The 13460-nt window shown below is 37.0% G+C and overlaps 1 protein-coding gene across 1 annotated transcript; it reads right to left on the bottom strand.

Moving 5' to 3' along the window:
• Positions 1-835: 835 nt before the first annotated feature.
• On the bottom strand, positions 836-1783 carry LOC100026033 (olfactory receptor 10Q1-like). Its single transcript, XM_007497686.2, has one exon. The coding sequence runs from the start codon at positions 1781-1783 to the stop codon at positions 836-838; it is 948 nt and encodes a 315-aa protein (XP_007497748.1).
• Positions 1784-13460: the final 11677 nt, after the last annotated feature.

Raw genomic sequence — 13460 nt, 5'->3', positions numbered from 1 at the left:
GGGTCTGTACCATCACCTGACTACAGACAGTGTGAATGCTCTTGCAGTCTGCAGTACAGCCTGAAATGCTGGACCATAAAGATTGCAGTAGACGATGTACTCAAAATCTTGCCAGAAATTCAGATGAGTGACTGTGCGGCCCTCACCTTAACAGAAGCAACACAAAGAAATAATCCTACCAGTGCCTCCTCAATTCACTCTTTGCCTACAATCAGACTTTGGTAGAATTTCTGTGTTAGTAGAGCTTTATTCTTGTTGATGTTTATTTAAGTAGTGAGAGCAATGAACCTGTATGGAGTTTCAATAATTATACCCTAAAAATAACGAATCCAGAATTGGCATTCTACATTCTGATGAGTCAGAGCCTTCCCTTGTAGGAAGACCCGGAGTAGGGGTTTGGGGAATGGAGACAGAAGGAGTTAGAATACTTTATGTTTGGATTATGGGGAGGCCCAAATATCAAAGGGGCTCCATCAAACTATCATACCTGGCATAATGGAATTGATCTTGAATTCAGGAACTTTGCTTCTGGTACTGACTAAGTCTTTGACACTTACAATTGGAGTATTTAAGATTATGCTTGCCATAGACTGGGATATTTATTAAAAAAAGACCTTTGAACTGTAAGTCTCTTGGCTAAACTTAAAACAATATTCCAATGAACTAAATTTCACTCTTAGATGCAGGAGCTGTCAGTAAATTCCATTAGAATCTAAATTCCTTTAAGGCAGGGAATATTAATTTTTTTTACATCTCCAATAATTAGCATGGTATCTGTCATATAAGAAGCATGTAGCAAATGCTTTGTAAATTGACTGATTCTCAGCAGGTCTGGTTATTTGGTGCTGATCATGACTTTTTTCAGAGCATTTTTGACATCCTTGTTCCGAAGGGTATAAATAATGGGATTGAGCAGAGGAGTGACAAAGGTATAGACCAAGGCAAGTAGCTTATCCTCATCCTCTGTGGAGCTTGAAGGAGGACGTAAGTAGACTAAACTGCAGCAGCCATATTGTATCAGGACCACAGTGAGATGGGAAGAGCAGGTGGAAAAGGCCCTCTGTCGGCCCTCAGCTGAGCGAATATGCAAGATGGTGTTGGTGATGAAGACATAGGTGATGCAGATAAGCAGAAATGGGATGGTCAAGAGAATGATGCTTACCACATAGACTACAGCCTGGGGAATGCGGGTGTCAGCACAGGCCAGTCTTAGGACAGGTGGCACATCACAGAAGAAGTGTTTGATCACCCTGTGGTACCCACAGAAGGGCAAGGTGAAGACCAGTGCTGTGAGATTCAGGGCAAGAAAAATAGCCAGGCATAGACAGCTAGCCACCATCTGGATACAGAGCCTTTGGGTCATGATGAGAGTATAGTGCAGTGGATGGCAGATGGCCACATAGCGGTCATATGCCATGACAGCCAATAGAAAACAGTCAGTGCCTCCAAGGGTGACAAAAAAGAACATTTGGACTCCACAGCCAGCCAGTGAGATGGGTTTTTGGTTATCAAAGATATTGGAGAGCATCAATGGTACCAGAGTAGTGGTGTAACAGATCTCCAGGAAGGACAGGTTGGACAGGAAAAAGTACATGGGGGTGTGCAGGGAACTATGGGTGAACACAACCCAGACAATGGCAGTGTTCCCACAGAGAATCATCACATAAAGAAAGAAGAAGAAACAGAAGAGGAGAGCTTGGAACATTGGGGAAGCAGAAAACACTTGGAACACAAATTCAATGGGACCAGATTGGTTAAGCTGGAGAGTATTAGGAGGAGACATCTCTCACCTGACAAAGAAAAATAGAAAATTTGGTTCAATTTCTAGATATTGATTCTAAGACAGAAGGTAAAGTTAAAAAAAAAACATAGCAAATAAGGGTTTAAAAATCATCCCTTGGAAAACGACTTCATATTTCTGTGAGTAAATGTGTTTATCTGAAGAATGAAGAGATTTTATTAAATGTCCTCTGAGCACTCTCCCAACTTTGATGTTTTGTGTTTAATATTCCAAAATCACTTTTAGTCTTGACAATCAATGTTCTTAGTTTAAAAAAATATGTTGGTTATGCTTTTTTATCTACTTTACTCCCTGACCCTTCTAGAATGTCATATTTTATGACAAATAATTTAATAATAGCCATTATTTATATAGCACTTATATTAAGTACGACAAGATACTATGCATATGTTATTTCACTAGATCCTCATTAGAACCCTGCGAGATAGTTGTTATCAGCATCCCTATTTTATAGATGAGGGAATTTAGGGGGTGGGGAGACTTATGTGACTTATGTGACTTTCCCAGATTCCTACAGCTAGTGTGTGTCTGAGATCAAATTTTAATCCAGCTCTTCCTGAATCCCAGCCTACTATGAATATCCACTGTATTGTTTAGTTGTCCTTAAGTAGTTTTTAAGAAAATACAATGAAAAGAAAAATGTCACCAAAGCAGATAATCCAATATTATATCTGAAGTTCTACTCTACTACATCCCCTGTCACTGCACAGAAATAGAAGGAAGTGCCTTTTCACACCTCTTATTTGGAGTCAAGCTTTTTAAAAAAAATTTATAGTCTTTAGTTCCTGTTGTTTTGTGGTTTTAGATCTCCCCACTTATATTGTTTATGCCTCTCTTCCATCTGCTTACTTCACTTTACATTGAGTAATGTCAGACTTTCTGTGCCTTTCTTTGCCATCTTATGATTTAATATTCTACAGTTATATTCCACTACATTTATGAATCATGATGTGTTTAGCCTTTCCCCAAACCATGGACATCTATTTTGTTTGTAGCTTTTCCTACCCAAAAAGTGCTGCTATAAATATTTTGAATCTTTCTTTTTGACTTCCTTTGGGTAATAGTGAAATCCCTGGCTCAAAAGGTATTTCTGTTTTCATAATATTTTTTGGTATAATCCCAAATACCTTTCCAGAATAGTTGTACAACCAATAATGAATTAATAGCCCTATCTCTTCATAACTCTTCCAACATGAACTCATTCTCATCTTTTGTTGTCTTTTCAAATTTGATGGAAGTATGTTGAAATCTCAGAATTTTTGGATTTGGGTGTCTCATATTATTGGTGGTTTGTAGCATTATTTTAGATGATTTTTAATGGCTGACAATTATTTTTTCTTAGAGGAGCTATTTGTTCATGTAGTTTGATCAATTATTTCCTGGGGAATGGCTTTTAGTTTCATATATTTCTACTACTTCTTTATAAATCTTATATACCAACCAGTCTCTTATCAGATGAATCTCTACTTTTTCATTTTTGTTGATGCTTAAGAAAATATCTACTTTCTTACCTTTCTGATAGAGAAGCATTAGTAGGAGTTACCAAAAGAATGTCTGGAATAATATTCTAAGAGATCTTTAAGCATGATATAGGACCTGGAAGGTAAATTAGAGAATACCTCCTATCAAAGACTGGTATACAATATATCAATTATATCTCTCATCAGAGATCTTTGATAAAAACAATTTCCTGGGTCAACCACTTTGCTTCTTCTTTTAGATGTATTGCTTTTATTTGACCAAAAGTCTTTTAATTTTTCATACTATATTTTTCTTTTTTTCTTTTGTAATTCTTTCTGTCTCTTAATTAGTTGATCTATCCTCTAAACATAGCCATCCCAGATAAACGACCTACTTATTTTCTATTTTTATGGTGTGGTCTTTAATATCCAGATCCTATATTCATTTTGAACTTGTAGAATATTGTTTAAGATGTTCTTCTAAGTCTATTTCCCTATTTTCATTTTTTCCTATGAGTTACTAACAAATAAAGAGTTCTTTCCTATGTAATTTATGTCTTCAGGCTTATTAAATATATTATATCTTCCTTAGTGTGCTCCCAACCAGTACCAACTGGTTTTGATAATGTTGCTTTATAATATGTTCTAAATTGTAAGGTCATTTCTAGTTTGATATCAGATATTCAATAACTAAGATTTCTTCCACGTCTAGCATTCTATGGGCATATATATATATATATATGTATGTATGTATTTTAATTGATGTTTAAGAAAATGATTCCTTTTTTACCTTTCTGATAGTAAAGCATTAGGAGGAATTACCCACAAAATTTGTGCAATAACATTCTAAGAGATATTTAAGCATGGTACAGGATCTGGAAGGTACATTAGAGAATATCTAGCTTAACTTCTCATTTGATACACAAGTTAATTAAATTCCTAAAAGGCCAAATAATTATCCAAGTACTGCAGTCTTTTCACTTCAAAATGTGGAGATGATGAAGGATGCCCATTGTAAATAGGGGCTACTAAGATCACCGTGGCTGTGCTTAAAAATTATCTTTATTTTATTCCATTAACAAATTTACACAAGTTTTCCAAAGTGACATGACTCATGGTGTTTTCTTCCCCTTTTCCCTCCCACCTCCCAGAATTGACAAACAATTTGTGGCTTCATTTTGACTTAGAAAACTACATATTATCTATTGAATTTGTATTTATTTTGTTAAATGCTTTTCAATTATATTTTAATCTGTTTAGAACTATACTTAGTGGGCAGCAAATATGACCCCCTATGATCTGTATACTTCACCCCCATCATAAATAGGAGAAATTGAAGATCATAGAATTTAAATTGTTTGTTTTGTCTCACATGGTTGGCAAATGGTAGAGCCTGGATTCTAAGTGATCTTCTGACTCTAAGGCTAGAATTCTTTCGAATACACTGTGATCACTCATAGAAGGACTCAGTTAAGGGCTAGAGGAGCTCTTTTAAAAAGAACCACTTATTTAAGGTTTAGAAAAATGGAAAAGTATTTGGTGGAGTTTTCTTAAAGTTTCTCCCCTAAATCTAGTTTTGCTTTTCCTTAAATTTTGCCCCACTTCTTCCTCATGACTATACTCTAAAGAAGTAACCTTGTTGAGAAAGAGGATTTGGATCTTACCTTGCAGAAATTCTTCCAGGAATGTGACACTAATAATAATAAAAGAGAAGATAGTTTTAAGAGCTCATATGACTGTATGGATGCAAGTCTTGAGAGTGGTTCTGTAAACCCCACACCTTTAAAGGAAACAAAAGGAAGAAAGGAAAGTAAGAGAATAAAGCAAAAGCACAAGAAAAGAAGATAAGGAAAGATTTTAAAGAAAGAGGGAAAGGACCTATTTATATAAATATATTTATATTTGCTCTTTTTGTATTACCTAAGAATTGGAAACCGGGATACTGCTTGTCAATCATGGAATAGATGAACATGTTATGATCTATGATTATGATTGTGGTATCAAAATGAAGAAGTGCATGATTTCATAAAAATCTGGGAAATTCTGAATGAACTGATTTGGAGTGAAGTCAACAGAACCAGGAGAACAAATTATGCATAATAATATTATTGTAAAGAAAAATTATATTAATAGACTTTAGAAATCTGATCAAAATTATGATTCCAGAGGACTCTTGATGAAACATGCTACCTACCAGGATCCTGACAGAGAGGTGATGGAGTGAGAGTGCATGTCGAGGCAGATTTTATTTTTTTCTTTTCTTTTTTTGGACATGGCCAATGGGGAAACTTATTTTGCTTGACTCTATATGTTTCTAATGAAGGTTTTTTTCTTTCTAAATAAAGGGAGAAGGTGGGTTAAGGAGATATTTGTATTTTAATTGATTAGGTAAACTCAAAAATTAAAAAAAATTAACTACAAAGGTGAGAAAGAGTTGAAAAGAATAGCAGATAAGTACTTTAGTAAAACCAATCTCATCCATATTGCACTGTGAATGAATGTCATTCCATTTGTGTTGAGTCACTATAGACTTCTATTGAAATAAGAATATCCCATAATCTCAGTATTTGTAGGGACCACAGAGACCATCAAGTTCTATACAAGAATGTCTCTTACAATGTGACCAACATATGACCATACAACTATTGTTTCAAATTTTTTTCCCAACTCCTGAAACCACTCATTCTACTTGGGATTGTTCTAATTATGAGAAAGTTTTTCCTGTATAGAATTGAAATAGTATCCACTCCATTTTCTTTATTCTGTCTTCTGGAACCAAGCAGAAAATTTGAATTCCTTGTTACATGGAAGCCCTTAAAATACTTGATGGTAGCTAACATGCAACTCTTTAAATTTTATAAATGTTAAACAAATATATCAATAAGAATTAGAAATCCTGGAGGGTTGGTCTATAATTTGTTAGCACTTTGAGTATATCTTTTCTCTCCCTGAGACTCTTTTTTTTTCATCAGCAATATAAGGAAGCTATAAAAGATGACCTCTTTCAGCCCTAAATTCCATGGTCCATTGATATTTTGATTCAACTATTAATACTAGGGATGATGGATAGGGATTATACTCTACTGGAAACCAATTTGGGCATTGAGGACACATCTGGGGGAAAATTCACTTGTTAGAACAAGGGGTGAATAAGACTGTAGCACAAATGGTAAAAGTAAAAACATGTGGACTGATACAAAATCACCTCATCAAGTGCATGGTAGAAGGCTTTGCTTGCCAAGGAAACAAAGATTGGAGGGGAAGTGATGACTGCCTTTGAGTATTTGAAGGGAAGATAAATGGAAGATGAATTTGATTTGTTCTGCTTGGTCCCAGGAAAGAACAAGGTGGCATGGGTAGGAGTTGTGGGGTTGCAGGTTTTAACTTGATGAAAGAAAGAAAAACAAAACTTGTCAACAGTGAGTACTGTTCCCAAATGGAATAGACTTCCTCTAGAAGTTCTGAGTTCTAAATCACTGGAGATATCTATATCAAGGAAAGGTTGGACAGGTCCCAATCTCAGGACCCCCAAATCAAACAGTGAAAAGGAAGAAGAAAAATGTCATCCTCTTACCACATTTCAGTGCTTTTGAGTCCATTAGCTATCTGAGGAAAAGCTCTGATCTATTGTCTACCTTTTCCTGAAGATGCCCTTGGAGCAAACCTCCTATGGAGCTGTCCATATCTCTCTTATCTCTTCCCACTTTGAATCACATGGAATGGGTGTCTATGACCTTCAGCTGGGACATGGTCTAATAAATAGAAAAACATTGGCCTATGGGAAGGATTCTTGCTTGTGCTCTCTGTCTGAACAGCCCAAAGTAAGAAGAATCTTTGGTTCATACTACTATTGAGGTATTTGAGAAGGCAATACTTTGGAGGTACTCTGGACAGAGTATCAAGAAGTTGTCATAGCTTTAGGTTCAAGGTAACTTGATATAATTAAAAAATACATCAATATCAGTCCCTGATGTCTCCATTTTTAGTATACTTAATGTCTCATTTAGTAGGCTTGGTTATTTAGTTCTTCACAGGCTTCCTCAAGGTAATGGATTTCTGAAGCACTGGGCTGTGGGAAAAACGTTTAGAGTGGAGGACAACAAAGAAAGTTAATGGATGGTCAGATCCTATTGGGTTTTCTAGTTGAAGAGCACTATGTTTTATAGGGGACAAGTGGGTGGGAAATTTATTCTCCTGCCCTATCTTCCATTAGAAGCAGCCAGATTCTGATAAATCATGTCAGTATGAAATGGTAAGGATTTAAATTTATAACATCTTAATAGTCACAAAATGTGTACTGATGTATTGAGAAAAATCTTGAATGGAGAGTCAAGAGACTTGGATGCTAGTCCAAGCTACAAGTCTTTTTATCTCAAAGGCATTTGTTAGTACTCTGAGCAATAACTTGAACCTTCCTTTGCAAGAAAAGCAGTTCATTAAAATTGACTTCTCCTCATTCCCATCCAAAAAGTCCAAAACTTTTCTGACAGTATTGCAACATTCTGCATCTCCAGGGACTGGCCCATTTTGACTTTTTCTTGAGTGTTAAGTGAAAGACCTTACAAGTAGCAGACACTTAGTAAGTGTCTGTTGAATGAAGGAATGAATGTTAACTATCACAACTAACTCCCATCCTTGGTATTAGCCTTGATTCTTCTTTCTTCTCACATTCCCAAATTGTTGCCAAGTCTTGATCATTTGACCTTTACACTATGTTTCCACAAATTCCCTCTTTTCCACTCACTCAGCCACCTGCTTCCTCAGGCCCTCATCCCCATATGCTTGGACTAATGCAATAGCTTGCTGCTAGATCTCATTACCTCCATTCTTCTCCCATTCATATTCATTCTCCATTCAGCTGCCAAAATGATTTTCATAAAAGGACAGATCTAATTCTCTCTGGTCTCCTTTAGAAAATACTCTGGTTTTTAAAAGCCATTAATTTCCCAATTCATTACCATCTTACCCTTCCAGTCTTCTTATACTTATTCCCTTTCAAATGTTGAAGAAATGGAGGCAAATGGATGTTAAGTGACTTGCTCATGGCCACACAGCTAGTAAATATTTAAGACTGAATTTGAATTCATGTCATCCCAACACCAGGTTCAGTGCTCTATGTACTTCTGCCATCTAGCTGCTCTATGGAGTAGGCTCCATGTTTCTAATAGTTCTTGAATTTCCTGACCTATACCCCTTGTAGATGTATGATGAAAAAGCAGCAGGATTGACCAAACCTATGATTCCTGGCATGTAGGGAGAGGTTGAAGAATATTTGTTGAACTGAATTGGCCTGAAGGATGCTTCATTGTAACAAAGTTGTCATTAAAAACCAATATATTTTACTTTATAAGTAAAGCTGTAGATATTGAGCTCTTCTTTATAATTAGTAAAAAATAAGCAAAACTTATCCCCCAAACTATTTTATTAGACAACATAGACAACATATTGTGATTCTGGGACTCTGTTTTTTAAAATCATATATCATCATCTTACTCAATGCCTTAAAAACAGTAGATCTTTAATAAACTGTTTTATCAATGAATGATAGTGGGGGAAGCTGGGTGGCTCAGTGAATTGAGAATCAGGCTCAGAGACAGGAGATCCTAGGTTCAAATCTGTCCTCAGACTTTTCCTTGTGGTGTTACCCTGGTCAAGTCACTTAACTCCCATTGCCTAGCCCTTACTGCTCTTCTGCCTTAGAATTGTGAAGATTGTCACAACCCTAAAATTATCCTTACAGAATCATTGCACAGTATTGATTCTAAGATGGAAGGTAATGTAGCATCCCAAGCATATTCACATCTATGAAATATAAATGACTGTATGGCTACTGTGTCTCCAAGCATAAGGTTATACCAATGAGGCTTGTGAATGTAACCTTGAACTGGCCATGTGGCCCTTGGCTAAGACAAACTCATTAACATGCTCGGACTCAATTCCCCGGGAAAGCACCATGGTTTGCAATCTACACGCCCAAAGGTGTTCCCTCTACCTTGCCACCCAATCTTAATTGTCTATACTTTGTGATGTGGCTACTACGTGCTTGGGAGTACCGCCCAAGCAAGACAGGAATAAATTCAGAGGCAAACCCATGAACTTCCTCTTGGCTTTTCTCCCTTCCATGGAGCTCCACTGGGCTCCTCATTGACTATATCTCTCTCTCCTCTTGACCTTCTCCTTCCCCGAGGCTGTAACCATCTCGGCCTGCATTTCCTACCTTAATCTCCTCCTCCACCTCCTGTTCCTTTGTACTCATACTTTCCTACCAAAGGGAGTATCATAGGGGTTGCCTGCCCTATCCAACCACTGACTTGTCCGTGTCTTTCATTCTCCACCCTGGTTCTCGGTTCCTACCTCTCCTCGGGTCCCATCACAAAGGTGAGCCCCTTCCCTTGTGGGACCCTGCTGGTCAGGGAAGTCCATTAAGGAAAAACCCCACAAGGTAAGGGTTTTATTAAAAAAAAGAACCAAATATAAGACTGTGAACTAGTGCTAGATGTCAGTGTCTTGTTCAGTACAATGAGGTTTTTGTTTTAGATAATCTGAAATACAGTTACCACCTCTCATAAGTCTCTGAAATCTCTATGATCCCTCCTACCTAAAGACCAGGAGACAGGACAACTGAGAAAAAGTTTACAATGATTCTAGAAAAGCTTAATATAGTGAAAAGAGTCCTATGTTTGCAGTTAAGGTTCTTGGGTTCAATCTCAAACTTTCTTAGGCAGGTGATTATGGAATTACAGATCTATAGTTGAAAGGTAGCTCTCTGGACATCTGGCTCAACCCATCTATCATTTAACCAAAGAGAAAACTGAGGTTTACAGTAGCTATGTGATCTAGGATTATAGGAACATTGACCTAGAGCCAGAAGACACCTCAGAGACCATCTAGTCAAACATTCTCATTTTAAAGATGAGAAACTGGAGCCCAGCAAAGATACATGATTTTCTCAGTTACCTAGGCAGCAAATATTAGATGATGGATTCAAACCAAGGGCCTCTGACTATGAAGTTCAATTTTCTTTTATGGATCTCAGTTTTCTTTTCAGCAAAATTAGTGGTGGAACTAGACCAGTAGCTTTCAAAGTGTGGTCTGGTGACCCCTAGGTTTCCCTAAAACCTTCTTAGGGGATCTGCAAGGTTCATACTATTCATAATATCACTAGGACATCTTAATTTTTAATGTGGTAAATACTGATAACTATAACTGACCTGAATGAGAATCCTTTTGGGTTTCCAATAATTTTTAAGACTATAAGGAGGTCCTGTGAAAACCACTAGAGTAATTGAACTCTAAGATGCTTCCAACTCTAGATTCTTGGCTATCCATTCAAACAGCTTAATAAAAATAAATAAATGACATTCCTTACCACCATACAGTGGCTCTACCTCCATCAGCCATTTAGGAAAAAATCTTAGTTCCTCAGGCTGCCTTTGTCTTGAGATGTTCCAGGGACAGTACTTCTGGAAATCTTTGCAATTCTGTCCTTGTTCTTGTTGAGTTAAATAGAAAGAGGGTCCATGACCTTGAAAAGGGACAGATTTTCCTTTAATGGAGACACCTGAGCTGGTGCATGGGCTCCCTGGCTCTGCTTTCTGGATAGAATTCATTCAGCTGCAAATAGGGGAAGATCTGAGTATCTTATGCTTGCTGAAGGCCTTCAAGGGCAGATGCTTTGGGAGTGATGATCATCACAGAGTCTTCTTAGACTGTGGTCTAGGGTATATCCCCTGAGTCAGGTAACCTAGTTACCTGACATACTCCCTCTGTGTCCATTGATAGACTAGACATTGCCTTCTTATCCAGGTTATTTAGGGTCCTCTTTGGGAAGTTTCTCAGGGGAATGAGTCACTGAAGCATAGCAGTTTTCCCCATGGCTGTATTTAAGTAGATCTGAGGTTTGGGGAAAACATTCTGAATTGAGGACAACAAAGACAAAGCTAATGGGCAGTCCCATCCTCTTGGGTTTTCTAGGTAGAGGCTACTGCTGGGTTATGGGGACCAGGAGGAGACAAGCTTGCTTACTCCTCATCAGAGACTTAAGTTGTGTCCCAATAATTCTCTCCAGTGGGAAATGATAAAGATACACATTTACAGAAACAATACTTATTTGTGATGGAAAATAGTGAAGGGAAGGAGGAGAGAGACAGGAGCCTTGAATGATTGGATGATTAATGATTAAAAGTTGACCCCTGGAATTTTTTAGATCAGCCATTTTTTAATAAACACTGCCACACCGTACATTGATCATTGTATTATAAACAAGAAAATTAGTTAAATAGAATTCACCTCAAAAATGATTTCATTGAACAGTTCATGCATCCTTGAAACTGTCACTTATTTCTTTCATTTGTAGTGTCTATGAAGCAATTGTCTAATAGCAATAGCACTTAATAAATTGCTTGTCAAATGAATAAATGTTATAGTTATCTCTATTCATGTTTTACCTTCCTTTTAGTCTTTATATTCCATGAAGTCAAAAAGTTCTGAGGTTCATTAAACTTTGCATCTCCTCCAGAGTCATTATCACAGGGCTTTAAATAGAGCATGCTTTAAATCTAGTGTGTTTTCTAGATCCCTTTTGCAGTCTGGCTGCAATTGGACATGGTTGGACAATTGGCTGCTGCTGACTCTGCTTGTTCAAGCCTCTCCCTACTCTAATCTATTCTCCACTAAGCTTCTGAAGTGATTTTCTAGTGTTATACAGCTAGTAAGTGTTTAGGGCTGGATTTGAACTCTGCTCTTCCTGACTGCAGGCTCAGCTCTCTATTCACTATCTCCAAGTCTAGCCTTCTATTAACTATCCACTTTGGTCCCAATGTCCCTATAGCCCCAAAATGACATCTGAGAGTAAGAATGCCCAAGGAGTGACCATGATAGGAGAGAAGCAAGCTACCTCTATTTCAGGGAGAATTATAGGGTCTTCCTTGTTTATGTTTTTCTATGCTCAAAGCAATGGGTCTATCAGGATCCTCATGGCACCTGCTTAGAATATCATTTGTGAAGAGTTAATATTTTAAAGTCTATTATGTTGGGTGGGGTCTCTTCTATGATAAGGATTCATAACCTATTTTCAAGTCACCAATTAGGTTAGATAAGTTAAAAATGACATCTTTCTTTTCACATAGTGCTAACTGAAAATTAGCATTTCCTTAAAGAATGAATGTAGGAAGCAAGCCACTACAGTAATATTGCTTATATCAATGACTTTCATTGGGACAGTTAGGTGGTACAGTGGATAGAACACATCCTAGCCGTGTGACAATGGGCAAGTCTCTTAACCTCTATTTACCTCTATTCCACATATGTAAAATGGGAACACACTGGAGAAGGAAATGGCAAACCAGTCTTGTATTTTTGTCAAGAAAACTCCATTGACACATCCATGCGTTTACAAAGAGTAGGACACAACTGAACACCAGAACAAGAGAATTTCTTTCACCAAGAGAAATCTCATATATTTTCACATTTCATGACAGTTATTGTAGATGTTGCTAAATATTGTTTTTGTTTCTGATAACCTAAAATTATTGTGACTCTTAGACCTCATGAAAGACTACCTGATTACAATCTTTCTGCATTCAGATGCTATTTCAATAGTATTGATTTCCTTTGCAATTCTGTGTATTTTAGTTTATAAATTTAAAAATAATATTCCAAGAAGGGGATCAATATTCTAATAAGGGCATTCTTTATGGCCATTGGAAAATGAAATTTAACAATAATCATAGCTCATATTTATATAGCATTTTAAACTTTACAAAACACTGTAATATGTAACCACATTCATTCCTATCAACTTTCTTGTGATATAGGTGCAATTATTATCTTAATTTTTATAGATGAGAAAATTGAGACAGAGATAAATCCAAGGTCACATATCTAGGAAGTGTCTGAGACTGGATTTGAGTTCAATTCTTCCTAACTCTATGTCTAGCACACTTTCCACTGGGCAACCAGTTTTCCCTGGCATACTTAGTCAATGTGGTTAGTTCTTAGTTAGAAGCAGAGAAAATTGTATTCTGGAATATAGAATGTTCAGATTCTGGACCTATGGAGAGCAGACTTTGACAAATTGGAGACCTTTTAGAGTCATAGGCATATGGAAAAATGATGGCATACTAACTGATTCCTTGATTCTCAAGACTGATTGGACTCATTAGGGTGACAATTTCCCCCATATCTGTGGCTGCAAAAAA

The sequence above is a fragment of the Monodelphis domestica genome, chromosome 6 (assembly GCF_027887165.1).
Source record: "Monodelphis domestica isolate mMonDom1 chromosome 6, mMonDom1.pri, whole genome shotgun sequence".
Lineage (NCBI taxonomy): Eukaryota > Metazoa > Chordata > Mammalia > Didelphimorphia > Didelphidae > Monodelphis > Monodelphis domestica.
The sequence above is the reverse complement of the archived record's forward strand: the minus strand, read 5'-3'. Positions and strand labels throughout refer to the sequence as shown.